This window comes from Dermacentor silvarum, chromosome 9, assembly GCF_013339745.2.
Source record: "Dermacentor silvarum isolate Dsil-2018 chromosome 9, BIME_Dsil_1.4, whole genome shotgun sequence".
NCBI lineage: Eukaryota > Metazoa > Arthropoda > Arachnida > Ixodida > Ixodidae > Dermacentor > Dermacentor silvarum.
Window position 1 is genome coordinate 102,889,857 of NC_051162.1, and position 24,881 is coordinate 102,914,737.

Here is a 24,881-nt window from a genome sequence, read left to right on the forward strand (position 1 = left end):
CTTTCTGTGCCTTGAATGGACAGACAGGTTAAAACATGTATGCTGGCAATGAAATTATCGAAATAGTTGCAGGCATTTGGCGGCTTTTCCATTTTCCGTGCTAGATGTTTTCGTAAAAGCAGTAGAACAAACCAGGCGAGAGCGGCAGTAGATGGTCGACACATGGTCGCAGGATAAAAAAAAAAATTGGCCGCATATCTGCTTGCTTCGCTGCAAATGACCTCGAAAGACAATAGTCTTCTGCCGCCCCTGATAGGTAACACACTCTTTTCTCCCCCTCACGCTCTTCCCCTGCCTTCTCACTCCTCCCATGATGGATGCAATGGGAGTTTTGCTGAATTCAATTCAAATTTCCCGCGTTCGCCCTGCTCTCGCGCCATCTGTTGGGACCTTTTATTACTGTTGGCTTAAAGCCGGCTACAGAGCCGCGGCTTCAGTCGGCTTGTTGTTAACGCGTAGCGTCTCTTCGACATATTTATAACTCGTTGATTTTTCATTCACAAACGTAAATACCAGTGCAATGTGTATTCTTAATTAAATAAACGCTGCGGATCCCGGTTACTTACATATGCTTTGCCTCAGATAAGCCTTAGGTTTCCTTTGCGCTGTATAATGTTGACGTGTATGACCCCGTGCCACAAGTAATAGTAGCTTGGTTGGTTTTGGCCGGGCGGTTTAATCGAGTGAAAGACAGACAGACAGAAAGACAGCGTTTTTCACGTTTAGGGGGCCCAAGTAAAACTATCGTCTTTAAAAAACATTTATTTTCATTCAGCGGTCGTGTTCGACATTACGCCATCCACATGTTCAGGGAACTATTTAGTTGGAGGTTCGTATGATTAATGGCGCACATCGGCAAGTGCAAGTAAATTGGAGGTTGGAGGAATGGGCTGGGTTTAAGATTCCAGGCAATGTAGTGGTAGTAAATGACTTTATCATTTGCGACATTTAATGCGAGACTCCCCTAGTATTGACGGCGAACTCGCCGCTCGCGTGTGTAGGACTAGAAGGCCATCAGAGGCGCGCAATGCGTCTGGCTGAAAAAAGAAAGAAAGAACATACAAAAACAAGTCCAAGCTATGTGGGAGCACAGTCAAGCTCCGCTCATTCGGCTCTGCCGAAGCCAAGGCAGCGTTCGGGGGACGTATTCAGCGATGATCACTTCGGCGATCGTAGAGTGCACTAGAATGGGGGAGTGGGTCCAGTGAACGCCTTGGCAAGCGTCAAGGCGATGGGAAAAAATCTGACTCTCCCGCAATCGAGAGCAGATACAAGCATGAAATAGCCACTGACAAATCAGATTGGTGACGCGACGCAGGCATGAAAGCTTACTGAGCCGAAATGAACCTGTTTTGAACTAACTTCGTTGCAAGTGTCGTCTCAGCCAAATAACCACCAGCTGCTCGCCAGACGCTGCCGGCCTGGTGACTCAGCGTGGCGCCATCTCTCAAAGGAGGCGGCGCAAAACCCCCGCCGCGGAGCTCTCGAACCGCCGGCGTTGAAAAGCGCACAAACAAACCTGTCTCAGCGCCAAAAGATGACAGTCAAGTGTATGGTGCACTGTATCTGCCTGGCAGACCCCCAGTTGAGGGAGCACGATGTTGAGGCCAAACGTCAGTGAAGAGCCGCCGACCCCGAGTTGTGGGAACGCGATATTGAGGACGAACTTCAGCGTCAACTTGCTCTCCAGGAACCCGGCAACGGTGGTGCACTCCTCGGCAACACTAGCGCCAACTTCCCTGGTGCCGCCGCCAGGTTTCAATGCGACTTTCTCAACCGGAACGTTCATGATAGACATGTCCGGTTGGGAGATGCCCAACGCCGATACACCCATTCTCATCATGGGGGCAATATTCACTACAGCAGACCCATCCATAGTCACAGGTTTGCTGGCTTCCATCCTCACAGTAGTGGAAGGGCTCTGATTTTAAATTCGAAGCATTTCTTGGCGAACATTTGCCACTTTGACGGTGTCTATCTATCTACCTAGCCGCCTACGTCTTGGTGCTCTCATGGTCGTTTCGTTAACTTGGTATGTACCAAAATTGGCGTAATATGACAACAGTGTATGACGAACATAAATTATAGGTCATGACATGAATGTCATTTCATGCGTGTCATGTAGGTCATGAAACAGCTACCTACATCATGGTGCTCTCATGTTCGTTTCGTTAACCTGGTAGGCTCCCCGCACACTGCTTCGCATAACATCCATTCCCACAGGGCGTGAGATCTGCCGGCTTTTTTTTAAGCGATAGCTCTACTACACCAGGCACAAACCCAGAAAACGCCTGGTTCCGTAAATCTGGCCTTCAAGTTCAGCCAAGGTTAAACTGCGACTTGGCCTACCATTACCGGCGGCTGCTGCGTACACCGCGTGGGTGCCCATATCTTGAAACTGGTCTGCGATGTGGACAAAGTGCGCGATTGCGTGGTCATTATCTTCAAGGCGATCTGTGATATGTATGAAGAAAGTGCGCCGAGTGCTGGTAGCTTCGTAAGCGCTATGCGTTCGACGCTTAGTTCGCGTAAATCGTGAAGCTCCCACTGTTTCCGCGGCGCCCATTGGCTGAGGCCAGCTCAGGGCTAAGTAGCGGTCGTCTGCTCGACGCACCGCCGTTGTTCTTGCGCCGCTTGCATCGTTTCCGTCACTCTTTCTCTATTTTATTAACTACAGGTAGGTGGAGAATAAAATACTTTTTCCACCACCGAGTATCAAAACTAGACGCAGCAAAGTGAAGCGCCTGGGAAAGCTCCACGCAGCTGCTGCAGGGACTCCGATGCGGCAAGCGTCCGGCCGTCACGCGAGGCTGCTCATTCAGGTGAAGGTGACGGTGGCGCCACCAACTGATCATTAGAAAAAACCTCAGCGGAGAGCCCGCCCTGGAACCACTACCCCAATCTAGTACATTCTAGTGATACTATGGCTTTCGCGTGACGTATAGTGCTCAACCAGCCAATAAGCTCATCTGATTTTGCTCAACGAGCCAAGCAGCGCGCGCCTGACGGCCGAGGCAATGTATCGCCGAAGGTGATCGTCGCAAAATACGTCCCCTCGGCTCCCGCTGCTGGCATAAGCGTTGCCGCAGGCACGCTCATTAGCCTTCCCTGATGAACAGCTGTGCGCGCATGCCACATCGCAGTTCATACAGCGTTTTGAGTGCAACGGACAGTAAACGTCGAGCTAAAACTTTCTAACCCTTTTTATCTGGGAGCTGAAACACAACGACACTGTTCCGTCGGTTCCAACTCGTGCACCACCGATGTGCAAAGCCTGTATCACCCCTGCTAGAGTTGTGAGCCAAATAACTATGAGGGACCGCTGTGAATCACGTCCTTGCCCTCGGCAGATGACACTTCTCATATTGATCGTATGCTGACCGCAATGATGATTTGCCGCTACTTCGCGAAGCATTGTTGCATTAATATACCGTCGAGCGGACTTGTAGCGTGGTCCTGGTGGTATCACACACTCCAAAGGGCATTGTATAATCAGCCAGGTCCTGTCTCTTCCCGGTTTTCGGGGACTGCGCCAGTGTAAAAAAGCGGCGGCAGAACAGGTGCTGCAGTTTTCGGCAAGCTCTGCTTTTCATTCATGGAATACATCGGTGGTGTCTTCCATATGTCCCATTTCACGATACAAGCATCGTTGTCATTTAATACATTAGTGATAATACTCTATTCCTGATGCCATTGTTCTCAGCAATGTATTTATCTTGGCTTCGAAGCCAATGCCTACAGATTTCATTAGTGAAATCGAGTTTCATACCTCGCAGTCGCAAGTTGCCATGGTTTTTACCATGGCAGTAGAGGCACAGAGTGTTGCACTCAGTGCGACAACTTCTGAACGTAGCCCAGAATCTGACAGAGCCTCTAATATAACGCGGTTTCGTGTTGTTCCACATGATAGGAACGGGGACGTGCCATAACCGATAGGGAGCTACGTCGAATGCCACAGTAATGGGTTCATTTAATGATCCGATGAATCGAATTCTTCCCACGCGGCACAGCCACGATGGTTAGCCGGCGTTTCCCGTACTACGGGTTTGGCGACTTCCCGAGAAACGATTCGGAAAACTATTTCAATCGTTTCCACCGTTGGGGTATAATTCTATAAGCGTTTGCCGCTTGTGAAGCGTGAAATCAAGTGCCCGCTCGCGATTGTTGCAGCGACAACACTCACCATCAGCGAACATACGTTAGTCTGGCATTCTGCGGGAGTTACGGTCTGTGGGCGTATGTATAGCTTTAGTGAAATGTCCATTGAAACCGCATCGACGCTGGTTCTTAATCGCAGTTTGATCTAGAAACAGATTTAGACAGACCGTAGTTATCATTGCTGTCGAGGCCTGAGTCGAGAGAAGTTTGAAGAATTTAACGCGCGGAACGCAACAAATTAAGTGCCCGAGGGGAATTTTAGTTTGAGAAAGTTTCGAATACTACAAAGTTTACTGCGATTGATTGCATAGATACATTACAAAGCGTTCCTATTACTATTTGCTTCTTTCATCAGAATGAGTGTGCTGAGTATACGTAACTTTGTCTAGCGTAGCTTTCGATATTAATATTGCCGCAACCATATGATGTAGCTGCGATAGCTAATTTATTCCTTAACGTATTTATTTCTAGCAAGAAAGGATGAAAAAATGCGCCAAGGGATGAAAGATATATTGAAGTGTTTCTGCGTTCGTTGTTCTCCTCTTTATTGGTGGAAAAAAATATTGTGCTATATAAGTGCCTTCACTGTGATTTTTTTATAGTCTTCTTAACAATGATTGCACAAGAAAAAAGAAGTGAGTGCTGGAATATTATATATTCGACAAGTACTTTCTGCGTTAAAAAAACAGCAAAAGCTGCGCGAGTTGGTTTAGTAACACGTTGAAACTGCTGCTGCTCAAACAAAAACACGTTTTTTTAAAAGACAGTGCTGTGTCTTGTTCTTTTCTGAGTTTTAGTCTGTCACGCATTTTCATCAATTACTTTCCATTGTTTCGCTTTCATGGAATATGTGAACATTGCGTCATCTCAGGCACTGTCCGCGGGAAATAGAATCCATAGAACCAGTTCTTAGTCCTTAATATTGTTTTTTTGGTAAGCAGTCTGTCTATAGTTAACCCTGCTGGCAGGGACCCTGCAATCAAAGCATGCTTTTGACACAGCAGCTTAAACTTTGAACCAAAATGCTGGGAAATTTGATAAAATGTGAAATTTTCTTGCTTTCACTTGCTTCTTCATCCTACGTGGTAAGTTTTCGTGGAAGTTGCTGCTATAACGATTCAATCTCGTAAAGTTACGTCTTCGTGCAACATTAGGTCGGAATGTGAATACGTCTGTGTACGCGCGGTGAAAATCAACGTCCGTCTAATGCGAGAACATGGTTCAACGCAGCCCTCTAGAGGTTCAGCATGTAATCACGCCAATATCACCCTCGTGGTAGATATACCGGCTTTTTTTTTTTGCTGTTGATGGTCGACGTGGTTACTGACCTAAACGCTTTGCGTCTCAGCAAACCAGCGTGCTGCATTACGGCCGGATGGCCGTAATCGCCGCACAAGCTTAAAAGATTGCGGTGTACAGTGCCTAAATGCGACACTCGAGTTACAAGGGAAATCTTAGTTGGAGACTCCGAATAATTTTCAACCGCATTGCTTTCTTTAGCATTCACCGAAACCTAAGCACAGGAGATTTCGCTGCATCCCACCCATTTGAAACTGGCACTCGCGGAAGGGCATCAATTTAGTGACTTCATGGTCAACTGTCGTATCAACTGCTCAAGTCAATTGCCGTAGCCCTCGAGACACCGCAGCGGGTACAAGCAAGCTTTAATTGACGGGTTGTGCGTTGCTCTCCCCTTGCAGCTGAAAATATCTGCCTAACTCCTTGCGTGTGCAGTAAGCTTCTATAAGATTTCAAGAGGGGGTTACTGTGTTTGTCGTGACCTTGATGACTAAGAGGAATTGTTAACCACGGTGTTTCGATGGGTTGGCTCTGTTCCAAACTAAATTAAATTCTAGGATTTCACTTGCCAAAACCACGATCTGATTATGAGGCACGCCGTAGTGCCGGACTCCGGAATAATTTTCACGACCTCAGGTTCATTACTGTGCGAACAATGTACGGTACACGAGCATTATTTTGCACTCCGCCTCCACCTGAATGTTGCCGCCGCCGTCGCAATCGAACCAGCGACCTTGAACACAGCAGCGCAACGCCTTAGCCACTGAGCTAGTGCGGACAGTGTGTGTTGTAATCAGTCCTGCCTTTAATATTCAGACATTTCTGCTGCATTTCACTCTACATGACTATGCATTGCTGAGGTCTTGATGCACTAAATCAGGCGCGGTTCCAGTGATCGAACGTGTTGAACCTGTCACCGTGTTAACGGCCGTTTGGCGTCGACTACGAATGAAACTTCAGGGCAGAGCTGTTTACTAGCACCTACATTATAAGAGCTCAAGCCATTTATGAAAGACCCATTCGCCTGTATCATAACCCCATGCAGCCATATAGGTTTATATTGAGACGTGTGGATTTTCGCACATCCTGTATGATCACGGAGCATTGTGAATAAAGGGCATATCGGCCAAATGGGTTGTTTCGGTTATAATAATTCATTATGGACGTTAAACGCCTTCAAATAGCAGTCATCCGGTTTCTAGCTCACCATCCATGGCTTCTTTTGGCTAATTCTACTGCATGAAACAGCTTACCATTCAATTACTTGGTTCGTGCTACATAGAACTAAAACATTTCTTCCAGTTTCACAACCTGTTGCCTTTCTCTGCAGCCATCTCATTTTCACACATAGTGAATTTAGACTAAGCACTGGATGGTCAACCTTCTGAATTCTTCCAATGCATCAAAAACTTGACGCTGAGATCTGCGAATAGCTTGAGTTAAATGCAATAAAATGAGTTTATGAACTGATTGGGTTTGAAAGCGAGTTGTCGCAATGAAGCTGTAGTAAAGTTGTGTGCTAGCAGTTATTTCTTGAAACACAAAATACTCATGAACTTCGGGATAATGATAAAAGGCTTTTGGAAGCAATAATGACCGCCCTCAACAAACAATGGTACATAAGCGCGTGATATTGCTATCAGCTTATGCGTCAGGTGCCACTGTGGAGATTACGCTGATACCAAAGCCAGAAAAAACGCCCTGCCTGGAAAACCTAAGACCCATTTCGCTTACGCGTTGCCTTGGTAAATTGATGGAACGTGTTATCTTAGACAGGCTACTGACGCATCTCGAAGAACGTCAACTGATGCCGAACACGATGAATGGTTTTCGGCCCAACTTGTCAGCGCAAGACGTGCCTCTGCAGCTCAAACAGGAAGTACTGACTGCAGCAACGCCATGCTGCCCAAAAGCAATCCTCGCACTAGACCTAAAGGGAGCCTTTGACAACGTGGGGCACGAAGCCATACTATCCAATCTCAGTGACACGAATTGCGGCCGAGGAACGTACAGCTACGTGATGGCTTTTCTCACAGATCGCGCAGCCACAATAGGGCTGGGAAATGTGAGGTCACAGCGAATAGAAACACTTAACAGAGGAACGCCACAAGAATCAGTGCTGTCGCCGACACTTTTCAATGTGGCCATGATGAAACTCCGAGCCGAACTCGAGAAAATACCGGGGATCAGACATGCCTTGTACGCAGACGACATCACGATATGGGCGGTCGGAGGGACCATAGGAGAACAATAAGAGGCATTACAGAAGGCAGTAGACGTCGTAGCAAGCTACGAGGAGACATGCAGACTGCAATGCGCGCCGGAGAAGTCGGAGCTCCTCATAATGGAGAAGCGCTCACGAGGACGATCAACAGTCCCGTGACCAACAATTCACCTGCGAATGGGTCCTAGAGAAATGACCAAGGAAAAAAGGACGGGGGTGCAGGATACGCCATACAGAAGCTACAACACAAGGCCACGCAGATCTTGCTCATGATTCAACGGATTACCAGCAGGAAGTGGGGACTCAAGAAACAGGACCTTATCCGACTAGTGGAGGCCCGTATTGTGAGCCGCATTTCTTACTCGGCACCATATTTAAATTTCAGTAACCCGGAAGTGGAGGTACTCGACCGGCTGATACGCAAGGCGTATAAGCAGTCGCTCGGACTCCCACCCGGAACGGCTAGTTTTCACCTCGAGGAGACAAAGGTGTACAACAACGCACGGGGAAATCATAGAGGCCCACCTGGTAAGCCAGAAGGCAAGACTACTACGCACAATGGCGGGATGCTGCTTCCGGGAGCGTCTTGGATATTCCGTACGGAAGACCAGAGCACTGACCAAAATCCCAACAGGAATACAAGTAACTAAGGACGTCTCACCGACTCGCAGAAACATGCACCCAAACTTCCACATCGGACGGAGACAAGCCCGAGCGCAGGTGCTCGCGATAAAGTATGGAAACCTTCCCAATGCCTTGTACGTAGACGTGGCCAGCACAGCAAGAAGCACCGGCATTCGTCGCCACAGTCGACAATCACGGGACCGAACTAAATGCGTCGTCGGTTTGTAGAGTGAGCGCTGCGGCGGCAGAGGAACTAGCGATAGCGTTAGCCATCACGACGAGACCGCGCTTGCATTGCGTCATAGTTCTGACGGACTCTCAGACGGCATGCAGAAATTATTCCAGGGCCAAAATTTCCAGGGCCGCACATCGAATTCTGAATGGAGTGCACCAGCTGCCACCATACATACAAATCGTGTGGACTCCGGGGCATGAGTCTTTACGCGGCAATCAGCAGGCATACACCTACGCCCGAGCGCATGCATGCACACTGGGAGCTGCGAGATGACCGCGCCGAGCAGTTCAAACCAGAGCCCATACCATTAACCTACACGCACATCCTACAACACTATCGCCTTTCACGAAGAACACTACCCCCACCGCATAATTATCTGACGCGAGAGGAAGCCGTAATATGGCGAAAACTCCAAAAAACACATATCCACATTTGAGTCTTTACCACGGCATACAGCCTGCGTTGTATTCCTATAAATGTCCACGCTGCGATAAATGTGCAACGCTTTACCACATGGTATGGGCTTGCGCAAACACACCACAGCTCACACCCATAACACACCCCACCACACGGCAATGGGAGGCAGCGCTGTCACGCTCCGACTCGACGGACCAGCTCAACCTGGTCAACCGAGCGAGAAGGGCAGCTAAGGCCGCTGGACTCCTGGACTGAGGGGACCACCCACTGCAGAGCGGAGGAGCTACCTACGCTCGCGTGCTCTTTGGATTAAAGTTTATTCTCTTTCTCCGTCTCTCAGGCGCCACTAATACTAAATCTATGATGACCTCCAGAATGCGTCGGCGTTAAGGAGGTCATTTTATTGGAGGGTTTATAAATAGCGATAATTATTGGTGTTTAGCAAGGAAATGGTTCATCTCTCTAGATGCCTCTTGTACATCATAAAATAAGCACTGTGTTCGCCAAGGAAGCCGTCAATAGTAAAGATTGCAAAGAACCAACCAAAATTCAAGAACCACAATCAAGCTAATACGCGGAAAGCTATGAGGATACCACGTGTGCAAATACGATATATGCTTGCTTGAATGTGTTGTGTCTGCGCTGTCTCGACGAACACGGAAGTGGGCTACGTCGCTGAAATGACAACAAATAGATTTTCTGTGATGAAATTTCGCCCTTCTTCCCGGAGAGCCCACATTCCGTTAGGTAATCACACATTTGGTTGCTTTCCTGCCTGTGTTGTTTGAAAACGTCGCTGGTGGCGTTCGCTCCACTTTCTGCGACGTTTCTTTGTTCAGACTGCAGTTGCACTTAGAGGACACGCAGCGTGGTATAGGGGAATAAAATAAACGGCCCCAGGTTTGTAAATCATCTTGCGGTCACGCAATATTTAAGAAAAATTATGGGAGAAACTCTGTAGTATAGGACTTGTCAGATAGTGCGCAGACATTCGTTCCAGTCGCTCATCTTGGACACATGTGTCTGACATATCCGAATGGGTCTGGTCGTGGAAGTGACGATGTTTGCTCGGTTTCTTTTTTGTTGTTGTTGTGTCTCTTGTCGTTACCTATATATATATATATATATATATATATATATATATATATAGTTCCTTTGCATGACATTGGAAGTCATGCAAAGGAACTCAGAACGGCCCTGGTGGCGAAGCACTACCCGGAACGTATTGTTGATGATGCTATAAGCCGAGCACAAGCCTTAGACAGAAATGAAGTTTTGACGGGCTCAAAGCCCCGCCATCCGAAAAACCAAACCAACCTTATCCTCACCTACTCATCTACATTACCGCACGTGAACAACATCCTAGCCAAGCACTTTAATATCATTCAGCAGAGCACACGTTTGTCTTCAATTTTCACAGAGCCACCCCGAGTTGTCTATCGCCGGGGAAGAAATCTAAGAGATATCCTCGTCAGAGCTAGGACAACCACGGTTCAAAACATAGAATCAGGCTGCAGACCTTGTGGTAAACCCCGCTGCAATGTCTGTAAGCACATGACTTCAACCTGTCTTGCTAAGGCTACTTCCTCTGATTTCGCATTCAAAATTAAGGAACCTCTAAATTGTGACAGCAGCAATGTGATCTACATGCTCCATTGTGAAGTCTGCAACCAACAGTATATAGGCCAGACTGGAACCGCGTTCAGACTCCGTCTAAATAACCACAGAGCTCACACCCGCGCACTACCACATCTCCCATTCTCAAAACATATCAGTCTGCCTGAGCATTCATTTCATAAAATACGTGTCACTCTTCTTCAGTCAGGCTTCCGCTCTTCTCGTGAACGGGAACAAAGAGAGTCATATTTTATCCACAAATTTAGAACAATCACGCACGGCATAAATGAACACATGGGAAACCTCTCGTTTCTTTGTCCATATGTTAAATTAGCTAAAATCAGAACTTAATCCCCGCATAGGCAAGCCGAACACGTGTGTGATGTCGAAAGAATGCGCACTACCCCAGTGGGGGAGCGGACCGAACCACCCACATTATTGTGCCTTGCTTTTTAATTTCATGCTTATTTACCACGCTGTTACTATTATATTTGCAGGTTATTTCTTCTTGTTTCGTGTTTCTCGTGTTTTGCTCTTGCTTTTCAATTTCAATTTCATGCTGATTTCGCCACGCTGTTACTGTCATATTTGCAGGCTGCTTCTTCTTCTTTCGTGTTTCTGGTGTTTTGCCCTTGCTTTTCAATTTCATGTTGATTTCGCCACGCTGTTACTACATTTGCAGGTTATTTCTTCTTCTTTCGTGTTTCTCGTCTTTCGCCCTTTACTTTGTCTGGCACGACCAGGTCTTGGTGTCTTTCCTTTAACTCTCTTTCCTTTAACTCTCCCTCTTTTTTTTGCATGCTCAACTTAACATGACAGGCGTGTCCGTCAATTGTGCATGTGTAAGACCTTGCCCTTTGCGACCTTGCCCTTTGCTTCGTCTGGCACGACCAGGTCTTGGTGTCTTGCCTTTACCTCCCCCCTCTTTTTTTTGCATGTTCAACTTAACATGACAGGCGTGTCCGTCAATTGTGCATGTGAAACACGCTTAACAGCGACCTTGCCCTCTGCTTTGTCTGGCACGACCAGGTCTTGGGGTCTTTCCTTTAACTCTCCAACTTTTTTTTTTCATGTTCAACTTTGTTATATATCGCGCTATCTCTCCTTTCTCACCTTTTTTTGGCGCCTTCTTTCTCTACCTGAAGATATAAAAAGACTGTTGCAAGATTTTCCTGTATCCCTTGAAAAAGGTCGGTCCACCGACCGAAACTGTTGGGAAAATAATAAACCTAAGATAACCGCGAAGTTGTGCTTCTGATTTTCCTAAATACGCTTGGCCCATTGAAAAATCCAGTTACTATATATAAATATATATAAACATTGCATGGCCAGGTCGTGCATCCTAGTTGCAGACAACAGCTGATTCAATAATCATGATTCCGTCAACACATCCCACGCGAAACAATCTCTTGTTTAAAGATACTGCGATACCATTTCCCTTGTTTTGGTATTTGCCATGTGTCTTGGCCGCTGGGAAGGAGGAGGAAGTGCTCGTGATACGGCGACACGCGAAATGACAGCCGAATAAAATTAGACGATAAAGGTCGCCGGCTATATGCAATTAACCGACACCGCAAGAGAAGCGGTCTGTGTGAAGCTCGGTGTCCGAACGTCCCATTTCAGATTAAAGCTCTCCCGGAGCTCGGCACGCTCTTGGAGTCGCCACTTTAATTAAGAGTCGGCTCCGGCGTAGCCACAGCCGGGCGCGTGTTTGAACAGGCGTTCCGTGGTCCACCCTCGCCAAGCCACGCCGAGCGTCAGCAACGAACTGGGTTCGGCTCAAAGAGTGACTCGATACAGCCGGCGGCTGTGGCTCGCTCTCCCTTAACGCCGTGGCATGAAGTGTACAGTGCGAGTATGCCATCAGTGGGGTGGTCAGCAGTGGAACGCCTTTCGTATTTGCTCAAAAATAAGTCGACTGCGTTTTGCGTCTTCCATCGCAATAATGCGGGCTGGCGTCATCGAAGGTTTGGAGGTTCGTAGGGGCGGTGGCGCACGAAAAATTGGAGACGCGAATCAGGAACGTTCAGCACTTATAGTACGCAAATCACGGTCCCACTTCTTGCCCTGATTGATCAAGAGAGAAGCTGAGTTTTCATTACCTCGATAAAGTCAGGTCGAGTCGGCTTGTCGGGTCGCAGTCTGGTTGTAGGGTTTATATAAACGCCAGTGGTTCAGGCCGACAGAGAGTCGAGGCAACTGCGGTCAGGCAGCCTGCACGAGGTGAGTTGACTCGCCCGACCGGGCTGGAAAGATGCATGACAATACATTGGGATGGTGCGGAGTCAGCTCGTATTTCGAGTTCATGGAAAAAAATGCCTGAGGTACCGGGAATGGTGCTGTTGGATTAGAGGTGTAACAACTCTATTCCGTTCACTCGACCAACATGTATTGTGTCATAAACGTGTGAGCGCATCTTGCAGGCGATAGGAGACATATCACTCTTCCTAAAGCCTGGCTTTAAACAGTCTGTAATTGGCTATCTGGCAATTATAATTGTGGTGGACTCGCGGAGAATAAAGTCACATGAAATTGAAAATGAAATTTGTAATTTTGGATCAGCTTTAGTGTATGCAGTCTTTGTTTTCTTTACCGGCAAGAACTATTACTGGGTTCTGGAGTTGTCAAGGTAATGTTCGGGATGAACTTAAGTCGTGAAAGAAGGTACTGAAAATTGACGAGCAGCTAAAAAGAAGTGCAGGATATAGTTTCGCACACAATAAAAAGGGAGACGAAAATTTTATAGAAAGTCCTTATTTTGTCGTTCTTATAAACGTTCCGAATATTACTTTCAATTTCGTAATTTTTTGAATGAACATGAAGCGAAATTTAGTAGCCCACAGCCATCAGCGCTTCGGAACAGCGCATATAATGAAGAAAAGAGCATGGCGGTTAGCAATTTGACAGAAATAGACTCTCAATCTTTTGTATCAAAAACCTGGATGTTAATGGATGACGATTTGCACCAAAAAAAAAAAAAAACCTTCATTCCTAACTAAACCTGGACCATGACGGACTGTATCAAGTGTGGTAGGCGGACTTGTTGAATTTGGTGCTCCCACATTGAAGTCGTACTTCGTCCTGCGAGATCATTAGGTGGAGACAGAAAGGACTGAACCGATGCGCATTATTGTCCATTGAACAACGAAATTTTATAATGGACAACATCAGAACGGCACAAGATAGCTTGAGCGGGCGGAATATAATGCTAGTCCATCGAAACTGTAATAAATAAATGAAGCCTGACAGAGCTGTAATATATATCATGCCCAGTTGTATATTTTGTTGTCCTTAATATACCTGTATTTTGCTTTTTCGAGGACACACCAAACAGCAGCGACTGGTGCTGACAACATCTCAAATTGCACCTTTAAAAACTTTCGCCCAGCAGGCATGTCCACTCACTTGCAGGCCTTTAAGATGATGTGGGAGGAAGAATGCTGTCACGAAGCTATGTGGCTATGTGGCCAATCGAATTCTGGTGTTTTACGTGCCAAAACCGTGATTTCATTATGAGGCACGCCGTAGCACTACGCATTAATTTTCACCACCAGGTGGGACACGGGCGTTTTTTCATTTCGCCCCATCGAAATGCGCCCGTCGCGACCGGGATTTGATCCTGCGACCTCGGGCGTTTTTAAAAGCGCGCCATGCAGGAAAAGTACCGTAGATCAGTAAAGAAACGACAGAAAGAAAAGTAGTGTCGAAGTATCCAGACCAGGTACGCAGCGTAGCAGTCGGATATTTTACCGCAACATTAACCTAACGGCCGACATCGGATTGTATATCTTGAGGTTTCTGCCGCACAATTTTTCTTTGTGTCGGCGTTTGAAAGAAACAATTTTCGTGTACGTTACCTACGTTCAACTCTAACCTTTTATTATAGCGCATTCAGCACGAACATCCACTGCATGTTTTGATAGAAAAGAGAACCGTCTGCCGCGTTGGCACTTTTTACAATCGACGCGAGCTCCTGCACATATCTTCTCCATCAGGTTTGCGCAGAACTCCATTTACACAGCATTCACTACTTTAGGTAGAAGAAACAGCGTCAAAGTGCAAGTCTCTATGTACGGACAGACCGTGCATTAATGCTTTTAGGCGTATGCTGAACTACGACGTTTCATGCGATACCGTGACTGGTGCGACCAACTTTTAAGTTTTATTACTAGTCAGCTTAACGGTATCATTTAAGCAGTCTCCGAGGAAGTGTCAAGAACGAAGTGCCTTGAGTGACAAAGCAATCTGCACGGCAAGAGTCACTCGCGTCTGCCCTCGAACGAAAACTGCAGGCGACGTGAAGTGCGGTCAGCGGAACTAATTGTTCGGAGAGAAGTTGCACTTCTCTGCTTCGACGCGTAAACGTTTTCGTTAATTTGTGGATCTCAGCTTCGTCCTCAACTTGTTCGTGATTGCGAAATTATGCAGGAAACGTGGACGCATTTGGACCAATCAGTTATGTTGATCGGCAGCGGGGTGTAATTGTATCATTCGTCTGCTTACGATAAGCGCAGGATGCCATACTATCGCGCAGAGGGGCACCTAATGAAATGCGTTTTTGCTGCTGTGAAAGCGCGCATAAACGCCGTGGAAGCAGTTGTGGGAGGTATTGCAGCAATGATCGGCAACAGCGCCAATCTGCTTGGGCTGCGCTGACTCGGGAGAAATCCACTGGGACAGATGCAGAATAAACGCTGACGCGAGAGAACCATGTAGTTAGCTGCTTAGGGTGCTTATGCCTGACATATCTCAGCGTGAAAATGCAAAAATCAACGAAACACGTCGAACGTACTTCCGTAAAGACACTGCTGGCTTCGTCTAGCGTACCTGCAAGAAAGTTGAAGGGAGACGTCGGACATTCCTTTAGCCACAGCGTAAATTATAGCATCGTGCAAATTATAGCATAGGTGCAGTGCGCTTGTCGGCTAGGACGCTCGTTGTCACTGGCAATAGCAGAACCAGTGGCCAATTGCCAAAGCTACATATTTTATCAAAATATATGTGACACCGAAAAAGTGGGTAATTTGTACGGACTCCTTATCGACTTTAGCATGCCTTGAAAATATTGATGACGCCAGTCGCACGCACAAATGAAGTATACAGTACTAAGCAGTTTAACTCGGCCTACTTAAATAAAATAAGAAGTGATATTGCCGTAAGTCCCCGGAGATGCTGGAATAGCACGCAGAGAATTAGCGACTTGCTCGTGAAATCGGAAAAAACTGCGAAAATTCAGTTGATCCCGTTATTAGGAATGGATACGCCATGCTAATTAACAGTAGTAATTAAGGAATTGTCCACGTCAACCTGTTCAGGAAAATTACTAAGCAATCAATCCATTGCGAAGTGGATCCCCAAATCAAGTACTAGCTAACTGCAGAGGTAAAAAAAAAAACACGGGAGCCTAATTTAGTGACAACACCTTGAAACAGCATAAATAAAACATTTGCATATTGCATAAAACGGCCTTCATTTCCGGCTGGCTCAAGTGGCCAAGACGATGAGAATCGTCGTCATCTACTCCTCGAATGTCCCGGACACGAGACGGTTAGACGGCAGCTAGAACAGGGACTACGCTCGATTTATCCACACCGACCATATTCAATGGCGAAATTGGTGGGCCCTCAGCCATCAAAAACAGCACAGCGTAAAGCCCTGAACGTACTCGAATACTTTTTTCGAAGACATAGTCGTGCTTAAGGAATACCAGAAGCCGCACTGAATAGTAACCGCAGTGTAATACAACTTGCAACAGCATTTTGGGCCCTCGACAATTGTTTCTTAACTTATGATATATATATATATATATATATATATCGTGTCCAAAGAGGCTGGTTCGTGCATCATTAGAAGAATACAGAACCAGCGCGACATAGGCCAAGCTAAGAAGTTGTCCTGTGTCGCGCTGTTGCTGTATTTTTCTTTTATATTTATATATATATATATATATATATATATATATATATATACCCCTATGTAATACCCTCGGTTGCGAGGGCCTTTAGGGGTATTTTGTAGAAATATAAAAACAACTGAATATAGCAGACAATGCATACGATACGGTTTCTCTGAAAGCTAGGCTAGAATGGTATTTCGAGAGGTTTTCAATATTACACGGAAAACGGTTAAAAATATCTGCTTATTTCCCCAGCCAAGCACTGTCGTCAAACTAGAATGTGCCGCAGAATTTTCATAACTGCCATTTAACAAACGGAGGATGAACTTGTTGAGTCTTTTGGCTCATTTTTAGTAAGATAATGCGCTGTTTATTAGATTCGAACAATCCACGCTGAAATATTTATTGTAGGTAATTGCTTTTGAGAGTAGAGACGCGGAAGCTGCTGGAAACGTTATTGTTGTTTATCTTGAGATTGCGACAACAAAAACTACCGCCATTGCATTGTCGGCAACAAGATGCGAGACAGCGCTTGCTTGCCGTAGTTTATTCTATGTACGCTGGTGATCAGCAGTGCTATGAGCCCTGTCATGTTTCATGATGCCATCATCTCTGTTCATACCACTGTTTTTGCGAGAAGCATATCCTTTGACCAAGATACCTGGCAAGATCACTAACTGTTCACTTGCGGAATATATGGAATTCGATCTGTGTAAGTAGGTAGGTAGGCCGTAAACTTCATTGAGTTCCTGAAGAAGTCACTCCCCCCCGCTTTTATGGAGGGAGGACCACGGGCCGCTCCCACGTCGAGCCGGGAAGGCCAAGCCTCACCGCCACATCGTGGGCCTTCTGGACGGCCTGCAGTTGATGGAACCAGTCGTGACTCTTCATCAGTGAATAAAAGGTGTCTTGCGAGATCCATTGATCCGTATCGTGCTGTAAAGATGGGCACTCCTACAGCGTGTGGTTAAAATCGCTGTATCCGCCGCAGTCGGGACACGAAGGGGAGACTTCCGCGAAACGACTATAGATCAAGAGGCTGGGATGTTATAATCCAAAACTAGGTAGACGGCCCCATTTTTCTCAGACTGCGTCATTGTTTTTTCACATTTGCAGACCCATACCTAAGGCAGAGTTCCGGGACCACCTTGCGATGATGATGAAGGATTCAGCCTACAGGTTCGCCGACGAGTACGAGGTACAGGTCATTAGTAATTTGCTGTTCTAGTAAACTTATTAGGGGTGAAGCACCGTAGGGCCGAGCCTTCGCCCTCGTCCGTTGTCCGTAGCTCTGGTTTGCATGTATACTGTGCATACCAGAGCATATGTACACAGTATATATATATATATATATATATCTGTACAGGATTCCTCTCGGAATACTGTACGGAGCGGCGCCCACGTGCCACACCCCCACAGCACATACGCGTCCCCTCCCCCTCACTCTCCTCTCCTACGCTCCCCCCATTCTCTCTTGGAATCCTGTACGGAGCAGCGCCCACGTGCCACACCCCCACATCTCCTACGCTCCCCCCTTTCTCTCCTCCATGAATCCGGGGCGGCGCGCGCTTCATTCTCTCTCCTGTGCAGCGCCGCGATGAGCGCTCGGGCCGCTGCCGCGAAACCATCTCCCGCTCAACCTAACAATCTCCCCGCTGCTTCGCATCCAACATAGTTCCCTTTAGCGGGAGATGGAGTAATTTTTTGTCTGGATAGCATGCGTGCATGCGGCAAAAAATATGGTTTCATGCCAGTTTTCAATAAAGTTTATTACAATACTACCTAGAGGAAAATCAGGTGGCATTTTCTATGCGAGTTTCCTAACGGGCATTGTGCCGCTTTGGGAATGCAAAAATGTGGGTGAGCGTGGCTTGGCCTAAAACATGGTCATGGCGGCGCAGATAAAGCTTTCTTAAATCATAATCTTTATAAAAGGTTGTCAGCCACCGCTACTATGTATATTATCATAAAGTTGACTCCGCAACCATGCATAAGCGAGGAAGGCAAAACAAAAACAGTTTACATGGCCCATAAAGCTACTATCCTTACTACGTATAGATGTCTACTAATTTGCCATCAGAAGCGATGGTTCACCTTTCAAGGAAAACGGTGGCTTTTTAACAGCGGAGCTGTTTAAGCCGGCCGTAATGTGTACCGTCTGCCACTATGTTGCTTGCAACCACCTCGCGCAGCGTCGCGCGCTATGCCTGGGAGAGAGAAAGAGAAAATGACAGCGAGAGAGAGAAAAACAAATTGTAGAAGCACCAACGAGGCAACGCGCAGAGGTGCTGGCGACACCATCCGCGCTATTCCGTTTCCCCGCATTAGCGCCGAACGCTCGCGGTGTCTGTTACTGCAGCAGGCGCTTCTGACGGCGGCTATGCCGAGCTCCCACCGGCTGCGCGATACTGCGCATGCTCTGTGACGTCATCCCGGCGTGTCTTCTGCTGCGCGTCGCCCGTACACTGTGCATAGCTTTCGCCCCATTTCCCCTACCTGTGCTCGGACTGCAAGTGCTTCGCGAGGCGTTCCCCGATGCCACGGACCACGAGGAAATTCTTATACACTTCGTATAACTTAGCATCACTTGTCATTACTTCGTATAACTTAGCATCACTTCGTATAGCCATGACCAGCTAGGAACCGCTCAGCTCCGCTGTATCATTGGCCTTGCGCCACTATTCCAAGCTAACCCATTTTTTTGGGGGGTGGGAGGGGGGGTAGTGTGAAGACAGTTTCAGTATGGGCCTGTCTTCAGGCCCATACTGAAAAGTACGTGAAATTTTATTACTCCAGGATAGTGTAGCTGACTGCTCCCTTCCGTTCTGGGATACTTATTTTATATAAATATAGGCAAGTCGTCGTACTGAACTCAAGTTGACGATAGATATACCCGTGTACAACATGTATTTTCTAAGCAAAAATATCTATTATATGTTTTTGGCGAATTCTTTAGCGAGCGAAATAACAAAACCAGAATGTTCTAATTTACTAATAAAACTAAATATCTTGATACACCCAAATCTGCTTACGTCTTCGTTGACCTAAATGCAAAAGAAAACGGTATTTTTTTATTTGTTGTAATTGTTCATTGATTCTATTTTTTCAGAGACTGGTTGAACTCAGTGCGCAGTATCCTTCTGACGTCGCGAGACATCCCGCAAACAGCAAGAAAAACCGGTTCACCAATATCCATCCGTGTAAGCGCTGAAACTTGTTTCTGATGATTCCTCGGTAAATATCTCTAAAGGTTGTATTGCTGAAAGTGGTACTTCCCAACCTGCTCAATCTGCAGGCGTGTATAGTCAGTCATATGGGGCCAGATTCGCAAAGATTTTTTTCTCGTAAGTGCTCTTTGCCATTGGCAGGCCACCTTAGGTAATAATGTATTGTATCCGCAGTGGCTGAAATTCCTTATTACAACCAATTCTAGCGTAAGAAGTTTTTTGTGAATTCGGGCCATGATTCGCATGGTGACAAAATTCACACTTTCATGTAATATTGGCAATTAAGTTTGCCACACTTGAGTTCACGCTCTTTTATTTAATTAAACCTTAATTTTTTTGCGCAGTCGACAAGTCCAGGGTGCCTTTATCCGTTGTAGGGGACGATGAACAGTCATCCTATATCAACGCAAGTTTTGTAAAGGTGAGATGTGAGACACAGAATCGTCATGATGTTATTTTTTCTAAATTGCGTGTTGTAAGCTTTTTCATATTAACCGAGGAGGTTATTCTGGACATTCTAAGTAGCTTCACTGCATTTATTATTAACTATGCAGTCTGCAATGGGCTTGTGGAGCCCATGGCGCACACGATAAAACTTCAATATGTTTGATTCTCTGAAGTAGCACACCTTTTTCTGAAATTGGGCATCTGTGAAAAAATACAGGAGAGAAATATTTAATGAATATAAAATATAATTAGGGTTTTGTAGTTGTTAGCTACCACACCTAAAGTGAAAACAAGCTTGTAAAACTAGAAATGACGCTAGAGCTCGAGACGGCTATCGACACCGTCATGAAGTTCGGGCGGCAGTCCACCATGACCTCATGTATTTTCACAGCGTCTGCTTCCGTCTGCTCAATTATTTACCGGTAGCAAAGTTGGTTTCTGACGGAACAAAATAATCAACGTAACATGTTTTGAGAACCTCCGTAAAGCCATACAGGGCTAAGTACAGAAAACCTCCTTTTAAATTTGTTACTTCACACTGAGCTACCAGCTCTGATGTTTTCTGCACGAACTTCAAGAACTTAAGTTTGGCTCTCCTTTTGTGCGCATATAAATAACCTTCTTACACCTCATAAATGAAATGAGATCTGAAAGATCATATCAGTCTAAACTTCGCGTTTCTCGTTAGTTTTCCTTTGAAGGAACACCAATGATCAATACTAAATAATTGAAACTGTGTTCTGTTCTATTTTTAGAAAACCCTACATTCATTTACGTGCCTGAAAATAATTACATTCGAAAGAATTATAGGTCAGGCTTTGTTTTTACGCTGCCTTAAGCGCCGGTACTAGTAAGGTTATGTATGTCTAAAAAGGCTCCGCTTTTTAACCCGCTTTAGACCATGAAAATGTCGGTAAACTTGCTTATATTTAGCCTCACCTTTTATTATGTGATGTAGGCGTTCTTTGGCGACGAAAATTAGGGGGACGTTGTGAACTTTTACAGTGTAAGGAAGAATTGTATCTTCGACTTCACGACACCACGCGTCTTTTCATTGCATGTCTCATTCGGCTTTCCAAGACATCTCTCAGTATGAGAGTGGTTATGTTGCTATTTCATTGGCGTCCGTTTCTTAATACAGCCTAGCGCAGTATTCCTCGTTATTATGCACACGCAAGTGAAGAGCATACCAGAAAAAAGTCGCAGGTTCACCCGAAAGGTGAAGCGTCAATTATGATAGCAAATTATTAGAGAGCTATTCGGAGGAAAGATGGTAGTTTTATCAGCTGTACAAACTTGTACACATTCGCTTACTAACTGAATTAACAGGCATGGTGTCAGCGCGCCAAGCAAACATGAATAGATCACACTCGATGTCCCCACACAACCGCTGTCAAAAGGCTGGCGTGAGCAAGCGGGTCAGCAGCAGCGAGGGAGGTTCGTGCAGTCTATCGCTTCAACGGAAACTGAGCGGCGAAAGCATAGCGCATATAAAGGTAGGAGCCGCGTTGCAGATCAATTTCAAAATACGGCGCGTGCGACCGTCCGCAGTCGCGCAAATACTAGTACGCAGTTGCTCACAGAGCAGAATCCGCACTCCGTCCCTCCCGTGCAGCCTTCGCGCTTTCCTCCTCTCGCATGCCTGATTCCAGTTCCCCTTGCGTCCGGTCACAAGATACGCCGCCCCCCCTCTCTCCTTCTCATCCCCCCACGGCCTTTCGCGCAACGGAAGACGTCGCGTTTGCTTTCCGCCGTGTGTTCGCTCCCCGTGAAAGCGCGCGTCCCTCGCGTCCTTTCACGCGCAGATACGGCATACAGTGCGCGGCGACGATTTCATTGCCCTTGGACTTTATACGGAACCTCATGGCGACGGTGACGACGCCAACGGCATAAATTCGCTTGGAGTGTCTATAAAATTGCTCACGCAATTATATAAAAGTGTAGAATTAGCGAACGTTAATTGTAACGCGGTAGTGCCACAGAGAAAGCAACTTCTTTCTACCTTGTGTATTAGCTTATATAGCGTTACTACCGCTTGACAAAGACCGATGAGCTAAGGTCACTCGCAAACAGAACACTGGGACCAATATTCCGTACTAATGTAATTCTCATAAATTTTTTTCCTCTGGCTTCCCTTCATAGAATCGTCATGAGAAAAGTTCGTTATAGTGGCATGACGTTTGATGTCGCACAGTTTAATTGTGATAGCAATTATATGGGCACCTTAAGCGATTTTTTGCCGTCGCCGTCGCCATGAGGTTCCGTATAAAGTTCAAGGGCGATAAAATCGTCGCCGCGCGCCATATGTGTGAGTGAAAGCGGGCGGGGGACGCACGCTTTCACGGAGAGCGAGCGCACGGTGGAGAGCAAACGCGACTTCTTCCGTCGCGCGAAAGGCCATGGGGGTGCGGGATGGAGGGCGGGGGGGGGCGACGCTGTGCTGCACCACCAAATGCGGATCTTGCAACCGGGCGCAAGGGAACTGGGGACTTATTCTCCAATGGGAAAGCAGGAAAGCGGGAAGGCAGCGCGGGAGAGAGGCGGGGTGGCTTCTACTCTGACAAGTGCATACATTTGCGTAGCGATCTCCACACGGCTGTGACCTTTGTATACGCTGTGCTTTCGCCGCTCAGCTTCCGCTGAAGCGATAGACCGCACGAACCTTCCCTCGCAGTGGCCGCCGCGCTTGCTCACGCCAGCGTTTTGGTAGTGTTTGTTTGAGGTCATCGAGTGTGATCTAGTCACGTTTGCTTGTGCGCACTGACACCATGCTTGTTAATTCAGTTAGTAAGCGAATATGACCAAGTTTATTCAACCGATAAAAACTACTATCCCTACTCCGTACTGCTCTCTACTAATTTGCTATTGCAATTGATGCTTCGCCTTTCGTGCAAAACTGCGACATTTTTCTTTGAGGGACACAGCTAACCCTCAGAAGACCGAACACAACTGGACTGCAAGAAGACTTCACATGGGAATGCGTTTGCTGCTCATTTACACCTACATGCTTCCCGTAATTGTCCGAGTGCCTACTGCGCAATAATGAGCCTGTTCTTAGTGTCCTGACACAGGAATCATGGATAGACGTAATGCACTCGAATACCACAATAAGCCGCTGTACATTATGGCATAGACGGTGATACTTTCGAAATCCATAGAAGAAAACGTTGCGCAGGATTCTGCTTGAATTCAGGGACTGTGATAAAACGACGCGGTGGCAAAAATGAGTCAGTGACTGATGCATACCTGTATGCGTTCTTACTAGCCCCTATTTGTTTTTGAGGAATAGCCACGTAACACATGAGGACGCTACCACCGTAATGTTCATCCACCGCCTCCTTGCGGTGGTTATTTTGTATAAGTTAATTGAGCTGCGGTATAGGGTAATTCTACTAAATTTACGCTATAAAAAGCAGTACAATCTGTAACGACTGTAAATGTGAGAACTGTGGTAACAATGTAAACCCAACGGCGAGTACCATTGGCACACAGAAGTGCGGGTTTACCTACAGGAGCACGAAATCAGTCTGAACACAATGAAAATACGACAATACTCAATTGCTCACTATAAACTGAAAGTTTGTATGTGTTTATATGTGGCGCGCTTTACTTTCATTCACAGTGCTCGCGGGGTGTCGTGTTTCCCTTGTGTCCCGTCTGATTTGTTTGCTCTGTAGATAAACATGTAACTGTATCCACTCGCCCAACTTGCTGTTGTTGCTTACATTTGAGCTACATTAGCGGCGTTCAAGGTACTGCTTGGGATATCTCTACGCTATGACACCAATTATTGCATGTCAATCGGGTTCAGCAAGGACAAATGGTAGCTCGCATTTTCCAGGGTTGCAACGCGGATCGAGAGTACATTGCCGCCCAGGGACCCAATGCGCTGACCGTCAATGACTTTTGGCGAATGATATGGGAGCACGACGTTAAAATCATCATCATGCTCACACAGTTCGTCGAAGGGAACAAGGTGAGATACCAGCGGTGCTCACAGTCGTTAGTCACCTTTGCCCGTGTGTACTCATAGAATTTACATCAGTAGAGCGGTTGCTCTTGCATGTTCTGCTTATTACCTGCAATGCTTGGTTACGAAGTATAGACGAAGAAGTCTTCCTTCTCATGTAGACCTTCTCATGTATAAACCACCAAACAATTTCACACATCAGTTATCTTGCGTAAACTTTGCACATCAAAAAGAAAAAATTACTAAAGTAACGTTTGCTTTCCCTATTATCCCGAGCTTGCGTGGCTTCCAGTTGGTTCGAGCGCTATCACGCAGCAATGTTTGTGGATCTGTATACAAAATGTTATATGAAAGTACCCGCGAAGTGGCTCATATAAACCTTGTATGCTGTCCACGCACGTGCACCTTTATTCTACGTAACAAAGAAAATACTTCCTACATAAAATCTGAACAAATAATGTCGGCTTACAAATATAATGCGCACCGATGTGCTAACAGAATGGTGAATTATATTCATAGATTCCATTATTTACTTTACTTTCTTAGGATTAGCCATTTCGTATAAGTCCCTGTGAGTGTGATCGCTGTTAGCGAGTCATCCAGAATTGTGTGTCCCACTGTGACACAATAGCTACAGAATATTGATCGATACGTGCCGTACGTTTCTGTGCATAAACCTGTCATCATTTTGCCTGCCTTGACGATGCAGTGCATAAAACGTGAATGACAATGAGGTTGAGGCCCTTTTGGTGGCAAAATAGCTATTC

At 46.3% G+C, this 24,881-nt stretch overlaps 1 protein-coding gene across 2 annotated transcripts in view; it reads left to right on the forward strand.

Moving 5' to 3' along the window:
* Positions 1–24,881, forward strand: part of LOC119463440 (tyrosine-protein phosphatase Lar-like) — a 133,323-nt gene that overhangs the window by 83,147 nt on the left and 25,295 nt on the right. Inside the window, exons 21-24 of one of the 2 annotated variants that reach the window (XM_037724287.2) lie at positions 17,587–17,668; positions 19,580–19,670; positions 20,042–20,118; positions 23,986–24,120. In XM_037724287.2, the coding sequence (XP_037580215.1) occupies positions 17,587–17,668; positions 19,580–19,670; positions 20,042–20,118; positions 23,986–24,120 (385 nt within the window). Of the gene's footprint in view, positions 1–17,586; positions 17,669–19,579; positions 19,671–20,041; positions 20,119–23,985; positions 24,121–24,881 lie in introns of those variants that run through there. The other variant, XR_005194364.2, reaches the window with a different exon arrangement.